This window comes from Hyperolius riggenbachi, chromosome 10, assembly GCF_040937935.1.
Source record: "Hyperolius riggenbachi isolate aHypRig1 chromosome 10, aHypRig1.pri, whole genome shotgun sequence".
In the NCBI taxonomy this organism is placed as follows: Eukaryota; Metazoa; Chordata; class Amphibia; order Anura; family Hyperoliidae; genus Hyperolius; species Hyperolius riggenbachi.
In genome coordinates, this window is record NC_090655.1 from 64,831,913 (window position 1) to 64,857,295 (window position 25,383).

At 45.8% G+C, this 25,383-nt stretch overlaps 1 protein-coding gene across 7 annotated transcripts in view; it reads left to right on the forward strand.

The window, feature by feature from the left end:
- The window catches only part of HABP2 (hyaluronan binding protein 2), a 211,766-nt gene that overhangs the window by 148,718 nt on the left and 37,665 nt on the right, over positions 1-25,383 (forward strand). For all 7 annotated transcript variants that reach the window (XM_068257889.1, XM_068257891.1, XM_068257893.1 and 4 more), the window contains 6 exons: positions 1,190-1,306; positions 2,986-3,157; positions 15,668-15,762; positions 17,935-18,223; positions 20,815-20,957; positions 23,675-23,809. In XM_068257889.1, coding sequence (XP_068113990.1) covers positions 1,190-1,306; positions 2,986-3,157; positions 15,668-15,762; positions 17,935-18,223; positions 20,815-20,957; positions 23,675-23,809 — 951 coding nt within the window. The remainder of the gene's footprint in view (positions 1-1,189; positions 1,307-2,985; positions 3,158-15,667; positions 15,763-17,934; positions 18,224-20,814; positions 20,958-23,674; positions 23,810-25,383) is intronic.

The following is a 25,383-nucleotide window of genomic DNA, read 5'->3' on the forward strand; positions in this document are numbered from 1 at the left end:
TCCTTCTGATTGCATGCTCTAACATTGTCGGCCAACAGGAATAGAGTCTGAAGAAGGCTTACAAGCTGAAAGCTTGCTGTATTTATTTTAAATTAGCCAATAGACTAGAGCTTGTATTTTACAGACAGGAAGTTTTGAATCAGGATTGCTAAACTAGTTAGCCTTAATTTTATCACCAGAGTTAAGCAAAAAATATCTATAGCTCGCCATACAAACATCAGTTTTGATCACCCAGATGGGTCCCACCAGCCATCCAGTGTTCGCCGAATAACCATGATCACAAATACAGTCATTTCAAGTACTCCGTATTTAGTGGCGGCTCCAGCCTCAATATTTTGGGGGGGCACAAAGGATTTTGGGGGGGCACAAACGGGCGCTAGGTCACAGCCGCTACCCCCCACAATGCGCGCACATAAGCGTCCTGCTTGTTCGTTCCCCACCACTGTCTGAGGCAGGGAACACACTTGACTGTTTTCCTACGCGTTTTCTACACAGAAAAACTGAGAACTCATGTTAATCAAAGGGCTAGTTCACACTTAATATTTTGTTCGTGCGCAGAAAAAAACTGACGTTCAGCATCATGACTCTGCACATTTTGTCAGTTTTTTGTATCAATTACATCAGCTGCTATGAAAACATGCACGCCTTTTTCTGCATAGAGACACACTTGGTGTGCAGAAAAAGTATGCATGAAAACGTGCGCAGAAAACTGAAAGACAAGTGTGCTTTGTGTGGTTCACAGAGGTTTTCATTGCATTGTGGGAAATAACAGCTTTTTCCAACTGCCAAGCAAGCAGCTCCCTGTGTGCATATACATCAGACAGTGGTGGGGAACGAACAAGTGGGACGCCTATGTGCGCGCATTGTGGGGGGTAGCGGCTGTGACCTAGCGCCCGTTTCTTTAACGGGCGGGCCTTTTTACTAGTATTTTATAAAGGGATACGTGCTCTGATCAAGTTGAGAAACATTTGTAATCTTTCACGTTTTCTTTTGCTTCCAAATGTTCCATACCCCAGTCAGATCAGGCATCTGTTGGACATGCTAGCACAGCAAATTTGAACCACGGAGGCCTCAACTCATAACATGTCCACTGTATGTCATACAACTAAGAGATGTCCACCCAGACTACATCTTTCCTAGTGAGTAGCCTCTATCTGTTCAATGACATGTCTCTCCTCTCGTGTTGCAGTGGAGGAGGTTTGCAAGAACAACCCATGCAAGAATGGCGGATCCTGTGTGGTGAAGGGATACAATAAGTTTGTCTGCGCCTGTCCGCCCAATCGGAAAGGCAAATTCTGTGAAATAGGTATGTGTGTTTGTTTTTGTTTTTTTTTCCTGCATCTACTAGATTGCAATTAAGCTTTGGTGAGCATTGTTGCGATTCTCGTCCACTTTTCCCTGTCAGCTGATGCTCCTTCTTCAGTCATGTTTCTACCTTGTGACTGTGAGGATCTTGGCTGGAGTCATTAGGTTAAAATAACACTTTTCATTGTCCTGCTCAAGCATATTTTAATAAAAAATTACAAAACAATGGCAGAGAACAATATTCAGAAATGCTGTCTAGACAACTAAGACCTGACACATTTCTCCCAACTTTTCGAGATAAGAAAGAGGGACACCTTAAAGCGGACCTGAACCCAGAACCCCCTTTCTGCTCTAAAAGGTAAGCAACAGCATAATAACCTTTAAAGAAAAACATTTCTTTGTTACTGCTGATACAAATTAATCTTACAATAAATCTGTATGTTTTTCTACTTCCTGCTTACATGGAAGCAGACATAGAGTTAACATCCCTTTCTTTCAAATGAACTTATCTATATGAGCTTATAGGGGAGAGATCAAATTCCACTTGCGATTAGTCACCGATGAGGAGTAATTAGACAGGCTAAACTCTCTAAATACATACAGGGTGCATTTCTCTCCGTTTTCCTTCTATCCTGTGCAAGAGTTCAGGTCTTTGAAGTGAACCGAGCAGCATTTTTAACACCCAGGGCACCTCAAAAGCATATTAAAAATGCATAGTAGCAATATGGCTCATTACTAAAAAAATGATTTTTAATGCTTGAATGTTTGAGGCTTTTATTGCCCTACTTCCACAGCCTGCCATCAGCAGATAGAGCAGGCAGGTAAGTAATTGGTGTAATTAGCAGTAGCAATGAGCAAACAAAAGCTTTTGTTAGCAAGGAGGGGTGCCAAGATAGTACACTGTACTTCACACAGTTTAGAGAAGTCACACTTGATTACATTCACAACTTTCCGTGGATAAATAAGGGCAGAGAAAAGGGGAGAAAATGGCAGCTCCTAAAGCTGTTAGAAACCAGGACAAACTGCAGAAAAAAAGCTCCTTGGATTCTCTATATGTTTGATCTTAACATTTGAAAACAATATATCAATTTAAATGAAAGAAATAATGTTTAGATTTGATTAAATGCATTTTTCAGTTGAAAAATACATATATTTACATAAATTTGTACACGAGTCCTGAAAGAGGGACAAATGAGGAAGAAAGAAGGACGGAAGGATTGGGATTCCAAAGAGGGACTGTCCTTCTGAAAAAGGGACAGTTGAGAGCTATGCCTAACATTTACAAGGCAGAAGTCCCCAGCGGCATTGCAATAGAGGATCCAAAGGTTGCAGCTGTACGAGGGCCCCTGGTCCTCCTGAGGTCCTACAGAGGCCCTCCTTCTGTTTCTGGCACTGCATTCGCTTTTTATTGGTACTATAGTAATAATGATCACCTTTGTGTTACTAAACACACCTTCACTGATCATCACTTAGCACTAGTGATCAGCACACTCATAAAACACCGCAGTGCAACACTGCTGAAAGCAGCGCAAAAATGTGCATGGAGTAATCACTTGTGGCAGTCAGCAAACGGACACACCCTCTTACAACCTAATAGTAGACCATTTTAATAAAGCTAACTGTAAAGAACCCAAATGAACCTTTGGTAAATCAGGCCGCATGTATCCTTATGTTCTCTAGACTCAAACGACTGCTACAGAAATGATGGATTCCGATACCGTGGTCACGTCAGTCGCACAGAGAGCGGACAGAGCTGCCTCCCCTGGGACTCCTATCGGCTGAGCAGAGAAAGTGTTAATGCCTTTGTTCCAGACATCTGGCTGTATGGGATCGGGGAACACAACTTGTGCAGGTAACTGTCACTGCTAACACACTACCTGTTATCTTTGTTGCTTATTTTGTTATTTATATTGTCATGATCTCCTATACAAAGGTTGTGCAGAAATGCTTAAAGGGACTCCGAGCAGTAACTAAAATCAAAATCTGAACTTACCTGGGGCTTTCTCCAGCCCACCGTAGGTCGGGAGGTCCCTCTGTGTCCTTCTGGCTCTTCTCCCAGGGCCCTGCTCAGAAATGGGTCCCGGCGACACTAGGCCTGAGTGTTGGGCTCCTTCTTCCTGAAAGATGACATAATTCGTCACCACGCCAGCTGCCTCACGTCATCACGGCGACCGGCGTGACAGTACTGTGCAGGCTGAAGAAAGCCCCAGGTAAGTTCAGATTTTGATTTTAGTTACTGCTCGGAGTCCCTTTAAGGCCTCATTTCCACTAAGGGCTCGTTCAGACTATGCGCGCTGCCGTGTGCATCTTGGCAGCATGCATAGTGTGCGTGTGCGACTCGCAAGAACGGTAGAAGGGCATAAGCAGCCCTTCTACTGCTCCCATTATGTGCTATCGCGCTGCTGCATGCATTTTCGGGAATTGCAGCGCAGATCCCATTTACTGTAGCACATAGTAGTGCAGATGGCGTGCAATCGTACGCGTTGTGTTACGATCGCACAGCCATCTGCTCTACATTATGTGAACGAGGCCTTAGTGCGCTTCTGTCCGCTTTTTATCAGCACATCAATGTTACAGATTGATACATGTTGCTGAAAAGCGGACAGAAGTGCACTATCGAAATGGGGCATTAGACCAGGTGAGTCCAAGGTCCATCCCAAGCGCCACACGTGGCCCACTGAGCCTTTTCCAGTGGCCCTCAAAGCTCTTGAGTGATTTTAATTGCATTGCCGTTGCTGTGGCACCACATAAATCAATGTTTAGGGCCAACCTGCGACACTGCTCTGCCTTTCCCTCCCCTCGCCTGAAGTCTCATAGGAATTAGTATGGAACTACAAAGAAATGGCTGCTGGAATTTATACTCTTTATACACTGGATGTCAGCCATGTTTTGTAGTCCTATGGTAATCACTATGAGACTACAGAAAATAGCTGCAGAAGTCCCGGTGGGGAGGAAGGAAGAACGGAGACCTGGACCTGGCCTTGATGAGTGAAGGGTAACCACTTATATCAGCAGAAGCCACTATGTCAGCAGCAGCCAATCATTAGCAACAACAACAACAACAAATAACATTTGTAAAGCGCTTTTCTCCCGTGGGACTCAAAGCGCATAAGCATGGCTCCGACCATCGTGGTACAGGGGAAGAATTTTATAAATCTGGAAATGCCAGGCTAAACAGGTGGCTTTTCAGTCTGGATTTGAATAGCTCCAGGGATGGTGCTGTCTTTACTGGGTGTGGTAGGGAGTTCCAAAGAGTAGGGGCAGCATGACAGAAGGCTCTGTCTCCAGATTTTTTGAGGTGCACTCTGGGAGTGACCAAGTTTATAGAACTTGCTGATCTGAGGTTGTGAGAGGTGTGGTGCAGCTTCAGCAAGTCCTTCATGTATCCAGGGCCCAGATTGTGCAGGGATTTGAATGTCAGCAGTCCAATCTTGAAGAGTATTCTCCATTCTACTGGTAGCCAGTGCAGTGAGCGAAGGATCGGTGTAATGTGACAGTGGCGAGGCTGGTTTGTTAGCAATCTGGCAGCAGCATTCTGCACTAATTGCAGGCGACGCAAGTCTTTTTTGGGGAGGCCAGCATAAAGGGCATTGCAGTAGTCCAGCCGTGATGTGATGAAGGCGTGGACTAGGGTTTGAAGATCCTCTGGGGGAATCAGATGTTTAATCTTTGCAATGTTCTTCAGATGAAAGAAGGAAGATTTAACTACAGATGAAATTTGGTTTCTGAAACTCAATTCCCCATCGATTAGTACGCCAAGGCTGCGCACAAGGTTGGAGCTGTTTATGTCTGAATTCCCAATCCTGATTGGTGTTGCTTTAGGATAGAGCTGTTTTGATGGCGAGCACTGGCTTTGGACAAACAGGACCTCAGTTTTGTCAGCATTCAGTTTCAACCAGTTATCATTCATCCATGCCTGAAGCTCAGCTAAGCAAGAGTTTATTTTTGGGGTAGGGTCTGTTCCACCAGGTTTGAAGGACAGGTATAGCTGTGTGTCATCGGCGTAGCAGTGGTACGTCAGGCCATGTCGTTGGATAAGTGTACCGAGTGGCAACATGTAGATTGCAAACAGCAGAGGGGATAGGATTGATCCTTGTGGCACTCCGAATTGTAGAGGTGCAGGTTTGGACATTATAGGTCCTAGGGATACTCTCTGTGTTCTGTCAGTCAGGAATGATCTGAACCACTGGAGGACTGATCCACTGATGCCACAGTACTCCTGCAGTCTGTTAAGCAGGATTTCATGGTCAACTGTATCAAAAGCAGCTGAGAGATCCAACAGGATTAGGATGGAGCATTCCCCTCTGTCCCTTGCCATGAGCAGATCGTTGCAGACTTGGATGAGGGCTGTTTCACAGCTGTGGTGTTTCTTAAAGCCAGATTGTAGAGGGTCCAGGATGTTGTTTACTGACAGCCTGGTTTCAAGTTGCAGATAGACAGCCTTTTCAATAACTTTACCTAAGAAGGGGAGGTTGGAGACAGGTCTGTAGCTGCTCATAGCATCTGGATCCATGGAAGGTTTTTTGAGAAGGGGCTTGATGATTCCTTCTTTTAGAGAGGTAGGAAACCTCCCTGCTTGCAGAGAGCAATTTACTATTTTGTGAAATGCTGGACCAAGCAGGTCAGGGCATTTCAGCATATGTTTAGTTGGTCCAGGGTCCAGGTCGCAGGTTGTCTGGTGGAGACGACAGAGGGTGTCTGAGATCTCTTCCTCACTAATACTTTTGAAATCAGTCCAGGGTGTTAGGTTGTTTTTGCAGCTATTTCCATTAGTTGCATGAGTCTTGGGTGCTGTGGACTGAATGAGAGACCGAATAGAAGATACTTTGTCAGCAAAGTAGCAGGCAAATTTCTCACATAGCTCCTTTGAGGGAGTTATAGTGGGTTTTAGACAGGATGGATTACATAGTCTATCAACTGTGCGGAATAGTTGGGCTGGTCTGTTGGCGGCCTTTGCGATCTCCTGTGATAGGTAGGAGGATTTTTTCTTGGTGATCGCATTTTGGTAGCTTTCCCGGTGAGAGACAAGGGTGTGTTTATCTTTTGAATTCTGAGATTTTCGCCACTTCCTTTCTAGTCTGCGCACTTCTTTCTTTAGGTCCTTTAGTGAGCTGTCAAACCACCGTGCATGGTGAAGTGGTGTAGATCGTTTGATGCGAACTGGAGCGAGGGCGTCATAGGCAGATGACACTGCATGGTTGTAATTCAGGACCATGGAGTCTGGGTCTGCGCAATGATTGGTTAATGCATCGAAGTTGAGGATATTCTGAACGTGCTGGGGTGAGACATCTTTCAGTGAACGGTATTTTATGAGTTCTTTCCCTCTGTGTTTTATCGCTGGTGCTGTCAGAGAGAAGTGGATGGTGTGGTGGTCTGACCATACCACTGGGTTTATATCCATGTGTGATATTAAAAGTCCGGAATGAAATATAAGATCCAGGGTGTGCCCTTTCGTATGGGTGGGGGTAGCAGATGCCACTATGTCAGCAGCAGCCACTCATTAGCAGCCACCACTATGTCTGCAGCAGCCACTCATTAGCAGGTGCCACTATGTCAGCAGCAGCCACTCATTAGCAGAAGCCACTATGTCAGCAGCGGAAACGGGAAAAAAGGGCGCAGGCCGCTAGTGGACAAAAAGGGCGCCGCCATTCACTCTCATATTAAATAACGTTTAATGGGCGCCGAGCAGGAAAAAAGGGCGCAGGACATAAATAACGTTTACAAACGGCGCCAGGAGATTTTTAATGATTTATAAGTGTGCTTGTGGTGATTTACGTTTATAAAATGCACCCGTGCCGAATAACGTTTATAAAAATACTAAACATATTAATCTTATTTAACTAATTAAAACATTATTTAAAGTTTTATCCCTTACTGTTTGTATAACATTATTATTCACAAAATAAAGCGATCAGTACGTAACGTAAATTGCATCCACAATTAGTAAAACATTATTATCCACATAATAAAGGGGGGGGGTCTCAGGTTTAGGCACCAACAGGGGGGTCTTAGGTTTAGGCACCAACAGGGGGGTCTTAGGTTTAGGCACCAAAAGGGGGGTCTTAGGTTTAGGCACCAACAGGGGGGTCTTAGGTTTAGGCACCAACAGGGGGGTCTTAGGTTTAGGCACCAACAGGGGGGTCTTAGGTTTAGGCACCACCAGGGGGGTCTTAGGTTTAGGCACCACCAGGGGGGTCTTAGGTTTAGGCACCAACAGGGGGGTCTTAGGTTTAGGCACCAACAGGGGGGTCTTAGGTTTAGGCACCAACAGGGAGGTCTTAGGTTTAGGCACCAACAGGGGGGTCTTAGGTTTAGGCACCAACAGGGGGGTCTTAGGTTTAGGCACCAACAGGGGGGGTCTTAGGTTTAGGCACCAACAGGGGGGTCTTAGGTTTAGGCACCAACAGGGGGGTCTAGGGGTTAGGGGTAGGTACAGGGAGGGTTACTTAGGCACCAACAGGGGGGTCTTAGGTTTAGGCACCAACAGGGGGGTCTAGGGGTTAGGGATAGGTACAGGGAGGGTTCTGTGTAAGAGTAGGCTTAGGTATAGTTTTAGTAACATTTTAGTAATAATTACTAATGTTTTACAACACTTATTACGAACGTAGTTATATTGATATCATCGTTATAAAGAATATTTTCAGATTTTATTATAAGAACAAACCGTAAATGAAGGTTATTCACAATAATATAGAATTATAACAATTAAACATATATTATTTTTTTTTAATAAACGTAATTATAAGTTTAACTTTAGAAACAGGGAAGATTAACGTTTTCACAATTTCCGATTTCATAAACATTATTTAATGATTTATAATTTTGTTAAACATTATTTGTAAACGAAATATAGCACACTATTTTTATAAACCCTATTAATGATTAATTATTATTTAGAGTTTACACCCCGCGCCCTTTTTGTCCGGGCGCCCTTTTTGTACGTACGCGTCAGCAGCAGCCACTCATTAGCAGCCACCACTATGTCTGCAGCAGCCACTCATTAGCAGTAGCCACTCTTTAGCAGCCACCACTGTGTCAGCTGCAGCCACTCAATAGTAGATGCCACTATGTCAGCAGCAGCCACTCATTAGCAGAAGCCACTATGTCAGCAGCAGCCACTCTTAGCAGCTGCCACTATGTCAGCAGCAGCCACTCATTAGCAGCCGCCACTATGTCAGCAGCAGCCACTCATTAGTAGAAGCCACTATGTTAGCAGCAGCCACTCAATAGCAGAAGCCACTATGTCAGCTGCAGCCACTCATTAGCAGCCGGCACTATGTCTGCAGCAGCCAATCATTAACAGATGCCACTATGTCAGCAGCAGCCACTCATTAGCAGCCACCACTATGTCAACAACAGCCACTCATTAGCAGCCACCACTATGTCAGCAGCAGCCACTCTTAGCAGCTGCCACTATGTCAGCAGCAGCCACTCATTAGCAGCCGCCACTATGTCAACAGCAGCCACTCATTAGTAGAAGCCACTATGTTAGCAGCAGCCACTCAATAGCAGAAGCCACTATGTCAGCTGCAGCCACTCATTAGCAGCCGGCACTATGTCTGCAGCAGCCAATCATTAACAGATGCCACTATGTCAGCTGCAGCCACTCATTAGCAGCCACCACTATGTCAACAACAGCCACTCATTAGAAGCCACCACTATGTCAGCAGCAGCCACTCATTAGCAGTCGCAATTATTTCAGCAGCAGCCACTCGTTAGCAGGGGCCACTATGTCAGCAGCAGCCCCTCATTAGCAGAAGCTACTATGTCAGCAGCAGCCATCCATTAGCAGAAGCCACTATGTCAGCAGCAGTCACTCACTAGCAGCTGCCACTATGTCAGCAGCAGCCCCTCTTTAGTAGCGGCCATTATTTCAGCAGCAGCCACTCATTAGCAACCACCACTGTCAGCAGCAGCCACTCATTAGCAGCCGCCACTATGTCAGCAGCAGCCACTCATTAACAGATGCCACTATGTCAGCAGCAGCAGCCCCTCTTTAGTAGCCGCCATTATTTCAGCAGCAGCCACTCATTAGCAACCACCACTGTGTCAGCAGCAGCCACTCAATAGTAGATGCCACTATGTCAGCAGCAGCCAATCATTAGCAGATGCCACTATGTAAGCAGCAGCCCCTCATTAGCAGCCACCACTATGTCAGCAGCAGCCACTCATTAGCAGCCGCCACTATGTCAGCAGCAGCCACTCATTAGCAGATGCCACTATGTTAGCAGCAGCCACTTATTAGCAGAAGCCACCATGTGAGCAGCAGCCACTCATTAGCAGACGCCACTATGTCAGCAGTAGCCACTCATTAGCAGCCACCACTATGTCAGCAACAGCCGGTCATTAGCAGATGTCACTATGTCAGCAGCAGCCACTCATTAGCAGATGCCACTATGTCAGCAGTAGCCACTCATTAGCAGAAGCCACCATGTCAGCAGCAGCCACTCATTAGCAGATGCCACTATGTCAGCAGCAGCCACTCACTAGCAGCCACCACTATGTCAGCAGCAGCCACTCATTAGCAGATGCCACTATGCCAGCAGCAGCCACTCATTAGCAGCCGCCACTATGTTAGCAGCAGCCACTCATTAGCAGCCACCACTATGTCAGCAACAGCCACTCATTAGCAGCCGCCACTATGTTAGCAGCAGCCCCTCATTAGCAGCCACCACTATGTCAGCAGCAGCCACTCATTAGCACATGCCGCTATGTCAGCAGCAGCCACTCATTAGCACATGCCGCTATGTCAGCAGCAGCAGCCACTCATTAGCAGAAGCCACTATTTCAGCAGCAGCCACTCATTAGGAGATGCCACTATGTCAGCAGTAGCCACTCATTAGCAGAAGCCACCATGTCAGCAGCAGCCACTCATTAGCAGATGCCACTATGTCAGCAGTAGCCACTCATTAGCAGCCACCACTATGTCAGCAACAGCCACTCATTAGCAGCCGCCACTATGTCAGCAGCAGCCACTCATTAGCAGCCACTACTATGTCAGCAGCAGCCACTCATTAGCAGATGCCGCTATGTCAGCACCAGCAGCCACTCATTATCAGAAGCCACTATTTCAGCAGCAGCCACTCATTAGCAGCCACCAATATGTCAACAGCAGCCACTGATTAGCAGATGCCACTATGTTAGCAGCAGCCACTCATTAGCAGATGCCACTATGTCAGCAGCCACTCATTAGCAGAAGCCACTATGTCAGCAGCAGCCACTCATTAGCAGCCGCCACTATGTCAGCAGTAGCCACTCATTAGCAGCCACCACTATGTCAGCAGCAGCCGGTCATTAGCAGATGTCACTATGTCAGCAGCAGCCACTCATTAGCAGATGCCACTATGTCAGCAGTAGCCACTCATTAGCAGAAGCCACCATGTCAGCAGCAGTCACTCATTAGCAGATGCCACTATGTCAGCAGCAGCCACTCACTAGCAGCCACCACTATGTCAGCAGCAGCCACTCATTAGCAGATGCCACTATGTCAGCAGCGGCCACTCATTAGCAGCCACCACTATGTTAGCAGCAGCCACTCATTAGCAGATGCCACTATGCCAGCAGCAGCCACTCATTAGCAGCCGCCACTATGTTAGCAGCAGCCACTCATTAGCAGCCACCACTATGTCAGCAACAGCCACTCATTAGCAGCCGCCACTATGTTAGCAGCAGCCACTCATTAGCAGCCACCACTATGTCAGCAGCAGCCACTCATTAGCACATGCCACTATGTCAGCAGAAGAAGCCACTATTTCAGCAGCAGCCACTCATTAGCAGATGCCACTATGTCAGCAGCAGCCACTCATTAGCAGATGCCACTATGCCAGCAGCAGCCACTCATTAGCAGCCGCCACTATGTTAGCAGCAGCCACTCATTAGCAGCCACCACTATGTCAGCAGCAGCCACTCATTAGCACATGCCGCTATGTCAGCAGCAGCCACTCATTAGCACATGCCGCTATGTCAGCAGCAGCAGCCACTCATTCGCAGAAGCCACTATTTCAGCAGCAGCCACTCATTAGCAGATGCCACTATGTCAGCAGTAGCCACTCATTAGCAGAAGCCACCATGTCAGCAGCAGCCACTCATTAGCAGATGCCACTATGTCAGCAGTAGCCACTCATTAGCAGCCACCACTATGTCAGCAACAGCCACTCATTAGCAGCCGCCACTATGTCAGCAGCAGCCACTCATTAGCAGCCACTACTATGTCAGCAGCAGCCACTCATTAGCAGATGCCGCTATGTCAGCACCAGCAGCCACTCATTATCAGAAGCCACTATTTCAGCAGCAGCCACTCATTAGCAGCCACCACTATGTCAACAGCAGCCACTCATTAGCAGATGCCACTATGTTAGCAGCAGCCACTCATTAGCAGATGCCACTATGTCAGCAGCCACTCATTAGCAGAAGCCACTATGTCAGCAGCAGCCACTCATTAGCAGCCGTCACTATGTTAGCAGCAGCTACTTATTAGCAGAAGCCACCATGTCAGCAGCAGCCACTCATTAGCAGACGCCACTATGTCAGCAGTAGCCACTCATTAGCAGCCACCACTATGTCAGCAGCAGCCGGTCATTAGCAGATGTCACTATGTCAGCAGCAGCCACTCATTAGCAGATGCCACTATGTCAGCAGTAGCCACTCATTAGCAGAAGCCACCATGTCAGCAGCAGCCACTCATTAGCAGATGCCACTATGTCAGCAGCAGCCACTCACTAGCAGCCGCCACTATGTTAGCAGCAGCCACTCATTAGCAGCCACCACTATGTCAGCAACAGCCACTCATTAGCAGCCGCCACTATGTTAGCAGCAGCCACTCATTAGCAGCCACCACTATGTCAGCAGCAGCCACTCATTAGCACATGCCGCTATGTCAGCAGCAGCCACTCATTAGCACATGCCGCTATGTCAGCAGCAGAAGCCACTATTTCAGCAGCAGCCACTCACTAGCAGCCACCACTATGTCAGCAGCAGCCACTCATTAGCAGATGCCACTATGCCAGCAGCAGCCACTCATTAGCAGCCGCCACTATGTCAGCAGTAGCCACTCATTAGCAGAAGCCACCATGTCAGCAGCAGCCACTCATTAGCAGATGCCAGTATGTCAGCAGCAGCCACTCACTAGCAGCCACCACTATGTCAGCAGCAGCCACTCATTAGCAGATGCCACTATGTAAGCAGCTGCCACTCATTAGCAGCCACCACTATGTTAGCAGCAGCCACTCATTAGCAGCCACCACTATGTCAGCAACAGCCACTCATTAGCAGCCGCCACTATGTTAGCAGCAGCCACTCATTAGCAGCCACCACTATGTCAGCAGCAGCCACTCATTAGCACATGCCGCTATGTCAGCAGCAGCCACTCATTAGCACATGCCGCTATGTCAGCAGCAGAAGCCACTATTTCAGCAGCAGCCACTCATTAGCAGATGCCACTATGTCAGCAGTAGCCACTCATTAGCAGAAGCCACCATGTCAGCAGCAGCCACTCATTAGCAGATGCCACTATGTCAATAGTAGCCACTCATTAGCAGCCACCACTATGTCAGCAGCAGCCACTCATTAGCAGGTGCCACTATGTCAGCAACAGCCACTTATTAGCAGCCGCCACTATGTCAGCAGCAGCCACTCATTAGCAGCCACTACTATGTCAGCAGCAGCCACTCATTAGCAGATGCCGCTATGTCAGCACCAGCAGCCACTCATTAGCAGAAGCCACTATTTCAGCAGCAGCCACTCATTAGCAGATGCCACTATGTTAGCAGCAGCCACTCATTCGCAAATGCCACTATGTCAGCAGTAGCCACTCATTAGCAACCACCACTGTGTCAGCAGCAGCCACTCATTAGCAGGTGCCACTATGTCTGCAGCAGCCACTCATTAGCAGATGCCACTATGTCAGCAGCAGCCACTCACTATGTCAGCAGCAGCCACTCATTAGCACATGCCGCTATGTCAACAGAAGCCACTCATTAGCAGCCACCACTATGTCAGCAGCAGCCACTCACTATGTCAGCAGCTGCCACTCATTAGCAGATGCCACTATGTCAGCAGCAGCCACTCATTAGCACATGCCGCTATGTCAACAGAAGCCACTCATTAGCAGCCACCACTATGTCAGCAGCAGCCACTCACTATGTCAGCAGCTGCCACTCATTAGCAGATGCCACTATGTCAGCAGCAGCCACTCATTAGCACATGCCGCTATGTCAACAGAAGCCACTCATTAGCAGCCACCACTATGTCAGCAGCAGCCACTCATTAGCAGCCACCACTATGTCAGCAGCAGCCACTCATTAGCAGCCACCACTATCTCAGCAGCAGCCACTCACTATGTCAGCAGCTGCCACTCATTAGCAGATGCCACTATGTCATCAGCAGCCACTCATTAGCACATGCCGCTATGTCAACAGAAGCCACTCATTAGCAGCCACCACTATGTCAGCAGCAGCCACTCACTATGTCAGCAGCTGCCACTCATTAGCAGATGCCACTATGTCAGCAGCAGCCACTCATTAGCACATGCCGCTATGTCAACAGAAGCCACTCATTAGCAGCCACCACTATGTCAGCAGCAGCCACTCATTAGCAGATGCCACTATGTCAGCAGAAGCCACTCATTAGCAGAAGCCACTATGTCAGCAGCAGCCACTCACTAGCCGCCACCGCTACACACTGAAGGGGACATGCCGATTGCACACATAGTATATAATTTATTTCCTATGGAAATGTTTTATTTGACATAACTATAATAGGCATACTGTACCTAGGGGCAATCGATGATAGGGCCCTTAGTCCAAAAAGTTTAGTTCAGACTCACCTGGATCACGTGGCCACTAATGCTCACAGCACTCTTCTGCCCACTCCACATATTAGCCCATGAAGTAGTTTATGCATTTTTTTCCATCTTTGCAGCTATATCTATATTGTCTGAAACAACCAAACTTTGGAAGTGCTACACAGCCACTCCCTGGCAGCTGCTTATGGGACATCCTTGTCTGGAAATTGGTGACTGCAACTCATCAAAAGCCTTGCATTTCTTGTTGTTATGCAACAGTTGTAACATAAGTTAAATTGTAGCTCATTTTAAAGGGCACCTGAACTGAGAGTGATATGGAGGCTACCATATTTTAACCAATACCAGTTGCCTGGCATCCTGCTGATCTCTGAATCACACCTGAAAGAACCATGCAGCTAATCCAGCCACACTTCATTCAGAAACCTCTGATCTGTATTCTTGTTCAGGGTCTATGGCTAAAAGTATTAGAGGCAGGTGGTCAGCAGGGCATCCAGGCAATGTGCATTGTTTAAAAGGAAATAAAGATGTCAGCCTCCATAAACCTCTCACTTCAGGTGTTGGTTAATGTTCGTGAGCAGGGGCATAGCTAGGAAGTATGGGGCACCATAGTAACATTTTCTTGTAGACTTTACATCTAAGCACTCTTGAGCAATACCACCTGCCCCTAACCTATGAAATTTCCATTTCCATGCAATGTACACTTTGTTTAGTCCATGGGCACTGAGACAATGTCTGAGGGTATAGAAACAACGGAAAAGTAATAGTGAACACACCAAGTACCACCTGGGCCCCCTCATCTCCAGGGCCCCATAGCAGCTGCTGTGGCTATTGCTACGTCCCTGGTTGTGAGGTTGCTGGCAAAGAACTGCTCTTCCAGTTATGCTCTGCTTCCTTATTTATTGCAAAGCTGGATAGACTGTTAAATACAATGTAACATCATTACTAAACACAGCCCCCAAACACCTGTAAATAATTGGGGCATTATCTTCCTCCTTCCGCAGGAACCGTGCACAGGCCATCTCTGTCCATGAGGAGCCTATTCATTGTTTTTTCGGCCATGGCACTGAGGTAGACACCTAGCGGTTAGTTATCCCAATGCTTGGTGCTTTGGCGTCTATCCATGTCTTCAATACCCATCTTTTATTGACAGCAACTCCAGGCCCGGTCAGCCCATGATGCCAAGTAAGGCGACTTCCTCAGGTGGCAGAAGTCTGGGGACAGCACCAGGCAGAAGCAGGAAGTGAAGAGAGGGCCTGGCCAACCTATACTGAGGGCAACTGTACCTAGCTCCCAATACTGGGGGCACCTATACCTGGCTACCTACCTATATAACGTGCGGTGCAAATTATAAGGTGCTTTGCAATCGATCAAATTCGGGGGGGGGGGGGGGGCAGGGCAGCGCATCTTCACAAGTTTGCCTCAGGCAGCAAAAAGTCTAGTACCAGCCCTGACCAACTCTCGTTCCTTTGCTGCATAAAGGGGCTGAATACCCAGCTCAGCTAAAATCCTTTCTGCCTTTCTGTACATCCCTCTTATGTCATTTCTTTCTAATCCCCACAGGAACCCGGATGGTTTGGAGAAACCCTGGTGTTATTACGTGGACCAGAATGGCCACCTCAAATGGGAGGTCTGTGAGGTCCAGACCTGCTCGAAAGGCAAGTGAGGCTGTCTCTGTCTGCTCTGTGATTGGTCGCTCCATATGATCAGAATAACACTGTTTCAGGATCAGCTGTCTAAAGGCCCATACACATGCCAAACAAAAGTTGCGGAAAACACACAACAAATTCCTTGACCGGTGATTTTGTTGAAATGACAAGTCTTTTCCGCACACCCATATTGCAAATTACTAACTCATTTAAATACTGTGTGCACAAGCGGAAATGACAGGATGTCCAACATGCCCACATTCAGTAGAACAATGTTGTTAGAATGACATTGTACACATGTGGCCGACTGCACGATATCTGCCCAACAATCATGGGAGTTGATCCGCCGGATAGATCGGGCAAAATGCCTGATATCGGTCGCTCGTCTACAATCTGGCTACATTTTTGCACACGATTATTGTCCAATACGGCAAAATCTCTTGTATGTTGGACGGTTAGAAAGACTTAAGTTGAGCGTGTGTAGGGGCTTTAAGCCAAAATCCTGGCAGGTTTCAGGGACTGCAGAGACGACAAAAATAATGCCAGTTGTCATCTAATACAGACTCTTATCTACACCTAATTACACATAGGGCTTGATTCACAAAAGGGTGCTAACTGTTAGCACGGCCGTTTTCGCGCGAATTTTCGCATTGCGCGCGATCGAATTTTCACGCGATAACGTTTTTGCGCGCAAACGCGAATTTTACCACGAAATCAATGTTGTTTTCGCGAGAAAATTCGTGTTTGCGCGCGAAAATGTTATCGTTTCGCGCGAAAATTCGCGATCGCGTGCAATGCGGAAATTCGCGAGAAAACGACCGTGCTAACAGTTAGCACTCTTTTGTGAATCAAGCCCATAGAGAGTACAGGATAATTGTTCTTAGTTTGTATTTAAGGCCTATACACACTTGCAACTTAGGTCTGTCATGTGCCTTTTCCAAGTTTCTATAGGTGTCCCTCTATGTCCAAAAACTAGTACTGATTCATCAAGCTGGAAAACCATGCCTGATGACTTTTGTTATATACCACTTCTGGCCCCCTCCCCCTTCATAGACTAGAATATGCTCCTTGGCAGATCTATCAATATTTCTGCTGATCCACATGAGAAAATAGCAAGAATGGACACGCTTGTGCTGCAAAGACAGAGCTTCTGTTTTGTGTACACTGTGCATGCCTCTGAATATAGAAAAATCAGGAGGTGTTAGTGGGGTCATGTCATAGGAGAAATCATGGAGAAGCATGTGATTTGTTTGATCAGCTGACAGATTTGCAAAGTTCTGATTTGCTGTGATCACATCCTGCTTTAGCACGTGATCATGACTAGCAAATCAGAGACTTGCATATCTATCACCTGACTAAACTGATCACATGCTTCTCCTAGACATGACCATCACTACAGTTGTTATGCTATAAAATAATTAAACATAGTGTAAAAGGAGAAGAAGTGGTAGACCTACCTCCAAGGATGAGGGATAAGTTTTCCACTTAGCCTCCATTTGCACTGTTTTTAGTAATTTTATTGTATACCAAGCAAGTGCCTTGTAATTAGTGAGGTTAGCTTCGAGTAGCTACAAGTACGTAGCTACTCGTATTGGAAATCTACATTAGATAGCACTACCTGCGGCAGGGGATGGGTTACCTTACCTTTGATGCCGGCTATATCCGATGCATTTCACTCACAGTGCATGTAACCCCACTACTTCCTCCTTCCAGGTTTGGAGGATTGCATCAACCATAGGTGGCAGCATATCTGCCACCTAGGGACAGCGCTATCTAATTTAAATGTTGAAGAAATGATGACGATACGTACTCATAGCTAACATTACTACTCGTAATGCTTGTATCCTCAGTATCTACCCTCAGTTGTAGATTTGGATGTGGTGCTTTCTACAGCTCTTTTTCGCTGATTTTGGAGAGCCACTTCCTTGGAGATTGCGCATAGACCCAGTAATGATGGACCTTTTCCTCATCCACTCTGATTGGTTATGTATTCTTCCTGCATTGCACCACTTGCTGGAATCACTGCATTACATTAGTTCTCTGTTGTCCGTATCCTTTATAGTCTTTGAGATTCAGCTTCAAGAACCATTCTTTCCTTGCATGCTCATGAATGTGATATAGATGTACACACTGCTGTCCACACTCACCGCCGTCCCTGTTCTGACACTTCCTGTATTGCAGTTTTACGTCCCAACGTCACCTCGCCTGTGACTCAGCCTAAGAGCACGGCTTCCCCCAGCACAACAGCCAAAGCAAATGTCTCCTTTTCCACGTGTGGCATGAAAGAGCTGCCCCCTAACACCCGAGGTCGGATCATTGGGGGAAAGAGAACCTACCCCGGAAAACATCCATGGTTGGCATCGCTGCAGCTGAAGACACCTATCAGGGGATATCCCAATGGGCATATCTGTGGCGGTACTTTAATTTCTGAATGTTGGATATTGACAGCTGCCCACTGTGTTAACCCATTGTGAGTACCTGTTGTGTTTCCTTCTTATGTGTAACATTAACCAGTGACATCACATATTCCACGGCAAATCAAACGTCGATAGCGGCAACCGTCAAGAAGGTACTCTCACCTTTCCAGCGCAAAGCCTGGTCTTTAACGCTCCCTGGCATTTTCTTCACATCCTGTCCCCAGGTACCATTGTGACATAATGCAGAGGATAGACACTAGGGTCCTCTAGTGGTTACAGCACTCCTAGTGTCTGTCCTCTGCATTACATTACATAGGTGCCCGTGGACATGGAAGTGATGAGGAGTTTGGCACAAAAGACCAGAAAAAGATAAAGTGGCTTTAAATGGACACCTGTCTATGGTCTAGATAGAAGACATTTCATCTCTCTCACTCAGCAATTTCTTCAATCTTAAAGTGGATCCAAGATAAACTTGTACTCATTGCATAATTCTGTTCCTTTCATATAGTTTATAGGGCATTCCTCAAGCCAAATACTTTTTTGTTTTGTTTTAATACTCTTAATTCCCTATAAACTAAACAAGCCTCGCCCACAGCTTTTTCAGAGTGCCTTGGCACTCAGTCCCATGTAGCAAGGGCTTATGGGAGCTCAGTCTGGGCAGGAGGAGGAGGAGGTTACTAGCTAGAGATTTTAGAGGCAGAGGGGAGGAGGGAAGGGGACTGAAGTGTCACAGGTTGAGGGCTGGAGATGCTATCAGCTTGCCTGTGTGTAATGTGACAAACAGAACATGGCTGCCCTCATTGTATCACAGGAATAAATAATCATATTCTGTTGAAGCTGTTTGCAGCTAGATATGCTGTGTAAACTATCTAAATTTCAGATAAGATATATAGACAAGTTACTTGTTATAGTTAGTTTTTCATCTCAGATCCGCTTTAACCATTGAAGGAGATACACAGATAGTCCAGGCAAAAAGTCTAAATCATTGATGCTCATTATATAGATGTTATTTGAAGGCAGGATGACCTTAAAACATACACAAGTTAAAAACAGGTGAGTGTGTTGATGATGATAAATGGTGTCGTAGACCGCTCATTCTGTCAGATTGTTCTAATTTGACATAGGTGGCTGTTTTCACCTTTCATGTGAACCAATGTGCACTTCACTATCCTCAAAAGAAGAGTCCAGTCCTGCAGAGTCAACCCACCAATTGCATGCCTCCTCCACTTATTAGAACCAAGTAGGTTGTTATAAAGCAATGATAAATTGTCTATTAAAAAAAAACAACAACAAAAAAACTTTATCTGAACACCTTTTTGTTTTCTGAGGACTATAGCATAGCCTAGTTAAATAGGAACAGTCATAAAATGCCGTCATATGCATGAGCTTTTTAATAAATCTAGGACAGTAGGACAGCATGAAGTATTGCAGTGCAGCCAGCATTGGAACATGTAGTTCAGCCCCATTCAGTGCACGTTCCTGCTCTGTATGGGGAGGAGCTTGTTATGTGTTGCAAATTATGGTAGCGCCTGTACATATCCAGGAGAAAGCAGGTGGTTTCAGCGCTAGGCAGCAAAACCAGGCGCCCCAAAGCAGCAATATAGTGCTGCGCAGGGCGCATAAGAGTAATTTGGGGTGCTGGCGGTTGCTGGACCCCGAATTACATCTCCCTCTGAGTTGCGACAACTCGGAGGGGGAATAGTATTTAACGCCACTTTTAGCAGCAGCAGGAAGAGCCGTCATTTAGCTCACCCTATGCCCAACTCCCCTGTGACACGTACACCAAGGGCTTATAGCGAAGCAGGTGGTTTCGGCACTCAGTGCCAAGCGCCGCTATAGCATTAATACTATAGTGCACGCCCATGCAAGGGTAATTCGGGGTCCCAGCAATCGCCGGACCCCGAATTACTTCTCACTTTGAGTTGCTAGGACTCGGAGGGGGAATCATATTTAATGACCCTGGAAATTTGAGTGGCAGCAGGGTGAGCCACAATTCAGCTCACCCTGTGCCCAGCTCACCGGAAGCGGTATAACATGTACGACACCCTATTACACCCAAAACCTGAAGAAGGTTACACCAGGGCTGGACCGAGGCAGAGGTGAGAGAGGCTCCAGCCTCAGGGCGCAGTGTAGGAGGGGGGTACACAACTCACTCAGCTATCATTCCTCTATTGTGTTTGAAGCAGAGAGAAATAAGAAAAGGGGATACATGACAGTGACTGCAAGCCAGATAACTAGAGCTTAAGGTGTTGGGGGCCCTGGGGCGCCTCTTAGTCTAATAACAATTAGTTAGTGACGGCTGGGGTGGGAGGGCAACACCCCAGCACCCGAGGCTGCTGGTGTTGCAGCCTTGGTTGCTGGAGGACCTTGTTACACCATGCACATTACACTGGTGCCAGAGGTCTATAACTTGGGGTACCAAAACGATCAGAAACATCCTTAGTTGCGAGGATAGAAATATAGATATGCCTCAGTAAGTAAAGGAGGCATTATGTTTGTCACACAGTTTTTAAGAATCCAACTAAAACCAACACTTTTATTTTAGTTTTGGACAATCCGTTTCACATTAAGCAGCAAGACCAAATTTTTTTTTTATTAATTATCATGCACAAATAATAGACTGTATGTATCTGTTGTCACTTAGGCCACAGGCCACTTTCTGGAAAGTGTTGATGGGAAAAGTGGACCTGAAAAAGAACGAGACTTCTGAGCAAGAGTTTGAGGTGGAGAAGATAATCGCACATGAAGACTTCATTGAGAGGACCTCCAGCCTACACAATGATGTTGGTAGGTAATATATCCACGCAGCATACCTAAACCCATTACTGACATAGTGCATGTAGAAAGGATGGTCTCCCTTGTTCAGTGTGTGCTGCATAAGCAATCCTCGCCTCCCGCTGCAATTTGCCCTTAAAGAGACTCCGTAACAAAAATTGCATCCTGTTTTTTATCATCCTACAAGTTCCAAAAGCTATTCTAATGTGTTCTGGCTTACTGCAGCACGTTCTACTATCACCATCTCTGTAATAAATCAACTTATCTCTCTCTTGTCAGACTTGTCAGCCTGTGTCTGGAAGGCTGCCAAGTTCTTCAGTGTTGTGATTCTGTGATGCATCTCCCCCCTCCAGGCCCCTCTCTGCACACTGCCTGTGTATTATTTAGATCAGGGCAGCTTCTCTCTTCTCTCTTATCTGTTACAAGCTGGATAAATCCTCCTCTGAGCTGGCTGGGCTTTCACATACTGAGGAATTACATACAGGCAGAGCTGTCTGCACTCTGCAGGAAGAAACAGCCTGAAACTTCAGTGGAAGATAGCTGCAGGGGGAAAGAAACACACAAATGATCTCTTGAGATTCAAAAGGAAAGCTGTATACAGCCTGCTTGTGTATGAATGTATTTTCTATGTGTTGACATACTGTACAGCAACCTACTTCCTGTTTTGGTGGCCATTTTGTTTGTTTATAAACAAACTTTTTAAAACTGTTTTTAACCACTTTTAATGCGGCGAGGAGCGGCGAAATTGTGACAGAGGGTAATAGGAGATGTCCCCTAACGCACTGGTATGTTTACTTTTGTGCGATTTTAACAATACAGATTCTCTTTAAAGAGACACTGAAGCGAAAAAAAAAATGATGATATTATGATTTGTATGTGTAGCACAGCTAAGAAATAAAACATTAAGATCAGATACATCAGTGTAATTGTTTCCAGTACAGGAAGAGTTGAAAAACTGCAGTTGTTATCTCTATGCAAACAAGCCATTAAGCTCTCCGACTAAGTTAGTGGTGGAGAGGGCTGTTATCTGACTTTTATTATCTCAACTGTTCCTGGACTATTTACTTTTCCTCTGCTAGAGGAGAGGTCATTACTTCACAGACTGCTCTGAAAGACTCATTTTGAATGCTGAGTGTTGTGTAATCTGCACATATTATAGAATGATGCAATGTTAGAAAATACACTATATACCTGAAAATAAAAGTATGAAAATATTTTCTTTGCTGCTAATCTTCTAGTAATTATTCATAGTACACAACCAAGTCACTATATCATACTTTTTTTTTTCGCTTCAGTGTCTCTTTAAATGACAGCCATTGTTCCTGGTATCTGCAAAACAAACCTTCAAATATCATGAAGAAAAGGTTCGGATATATAAGCATTTCTAATTTAGTATGCAATGCTGGATGACTTTCCTCTAGATCATAGGTGTCAAAAACTAGGCGCCCACGGGCCGAATGCTGCCCTCATTGCAATTTTATCTGTCCCTTGAGAGCTTCCAATGTCCAACATTGTAAGCATCAAAAGAAACACTGCACACTGCCTTCTTGTCAAAGGAGCTCACCGGCGAAAGTGTTTCTAACTGAAACGTTGCCAGTTTCAAACTGGGTGGAGCAATAAACCCCCCTCCCAGAGGAATGCAGCATGGAGCATGACATGAGATAGCAATACATGAGAGTGCTTCGTCTCTGGTTCTTTTTAAGACCTGTAGAAATAGATAGGGGGTGACATTTTCTTTAAAGGCCAGAAAAGTTATCTGAGGTGCCCATTAGGTGGTCCCATTAGGTGGTCAGTGAAAGGTTTGCAGTAAGTGACCACCTGAATAACTTGTATGAATTAAGAAAAGCATGTTGTGGGTGTTTCATTGTACCCTGTTTGAAAGATGCACTAAGTATAATAGTATTGCAGCTAAATATTGTCAGGTTTAGATAATAGACAAATCTATGCATGCTGCGTGTTACAACCAGGACTAAAGGATATTCTGTCCAAAGTAAATCAGTTCTCCAATGCCAGTGTCAGACAATGAAAGGGGGAAAGGTAGCATCCAGTGCAGCTCTCTCAGCGGTGGGATTTGACAAGTGTCTGTATCAGAAAAAGAAGAGAGAAGAGAGCGCCTCTATGGTGCAATACCTTTAATTCATTTTACAAATTGCAAAAGAAATGCACGTACAAGATCGCATAAATTTGCAAGCATATCTCACATGCTCAGTGTTTCACTCCTCAGACGTCAACCGTGGCCAGTGGGGGACATCAACAAGGGTCCGGGACTAAAGTCATTATAACTCGGCACACAGAGCTTGCCTGGACTTCAGACCTGCTACGGACCCTTGTTGATGTCCCCCGCTGGCCACGGTCGACGTCCGAGGAGTGAAACATTGAGCATGTGAGATATGCTTGCAAATGTATGCGATCTTGTACGTGCATTTCGTTTGCAATTTGCAAACTGAATTAAAGGTATTGCACCTTAGAGGGACTCTCTTCTCTCTCCATTTTCTGTCAGGTTTAGATGAATGGTAGGAGTTTAAAGGTTCATTCCACATACAGTAATACCTATACTGCATATCTAAAAGGTTATCTGACAATTTAATTATGCTTTGGCTTCTCTCATCTCTCAAGGCTCTATTTGGGCCACATATTCTGCACTGTACCATTAAAAAGTCCTACATGGAGAATAATCAGCCCCATCTCCCTCATGTAGTTATGGATTGTCCTGTTTTTCCCAATGGCAGCTCTTATGAAACTGAAGAAAGTGAACGGAAGGTGTGCCCAGGAGACTCGATTTGTGAAGACTGCGTGCTTACCGGACCGGGAATTTTCACCGGGAAAAGTCTGTGATATCTCTGGCTTCGGGATGACCGAGAAAGGTGAACTGTATCTGCACTTGATCAGACTGACCAACCCATAACAACATTTATCCAATGTAGGTCAGGCCATAGTTTGACCAATTTACTAATTTGGTGAAGAGCAGGCTAAACCAATTCACTACATGCTGTAGCTAGAGTTGAGCTGAAATTTTCGTAATTTCGCATTACTATAATTACGCATGCGAAATTTGCGATTACGATGCAAAATTAGCGTAGCGAAATTGCCATTAAAATCGTAATTGAAAATACCGTAAGCGTAATTTTCAACGCGAAATTTCGCGTTTCGTTCATGCCGTAATTTCGCATTAAACGCTACCGTAATTTCGCGTTAAACCGTAACGCTCCGTATAATATAAAAAAGCCGCCGACTTTAAGGGTTAATAGCAAAGCCCCCTTAAATGCTAAGAGCCTCAAATTTGGAGAATATATTAAGGAGATCAGGAGGAATAAGAGGAAAAAATTTTTTTTCAAAATTACCTTATAGTTTTTGAGAAAATCGATGTTAAAGTTTCAAAGTAAAAATGTATACATTTAAAAACCCGCCGACTTTAACGGTTAATAACAAAGCCTGCTTAAAGTTTAGGGACACCAAATTCCCAGGGTATATTAAGGGGAACAGTGGGAATAAGAGGAAAAAAATTTTTTTCAAAAAGACCTTATAGTTTTTGAGAAAATCGATTTTTAAGTTTCAAGGGCGAAAATGTCTTTTAAATGCAGAAAATGTCAGTTTTTTTTGCACAGGTAACAATAGTGTATTATTTTCATAGATTCCCCCAAGTGGGAAGAGTTTTACTTACTTCGTTCTGAGTGTGGGAAATATTTAAAAAAAAACGACGTGGTGTCCCCCCTCCCAGACCTCTTTAACCCCTTGTCCCCCATGCAGGCTGGGATAGCCAGAATGCGGAGCACCGGCCGCGTGGGGCTCCGCACCCTGACTATACCAGCCCGCATGGTCCATGGATTAGGGGGTCTCGGAAGGGGAGGGGCAGCCAAGCTTTCCCCTCCCCCTCCGAGCCCTTGTCCAATCCAAGGACAAGGGGCTCTTCTCCACCTCCGATGGGCGGTGGAGGTGGAGGCCGCGATTTCCTGGGGGGGAGGTTCATGGTGGAATCTGGGAGTCCCCTTTAAAAAGGGGTCCCCCAGATGCCCACCCCCCCTCCCAGGAGAAATGAGTATAGAGGTACTTGTACCCCTTACCCATTTCCTTTAAGAGTTAAAAGTAAATAAACACACAAACACTTAGAAAAAGTATTTTAATTGAACAAAAAACATAACCACGAAAAAAGTCCTTTAATATTCTTAATTAACCATTAATACTTACCTGTCCCTTTAAATAAATGATCCCTCGAAATAGCCTCGGAAATGTTCTATCAGTTACAATGTAACAAAGTTATTACAATGTAACAACTTTGTTACATTGTAACTACGCCGCACCCGACGCCACTCGCCGCTCAGCCGCCGCATACGCGTCCGTGCAGGACGCTAAGTCCCCGCAGCTCCCGCTGTCCACCCCGCCCACATCTGTCACCCACATGTCACCCACATGTGGGTGACATGTGGGTGACATGTGGGAG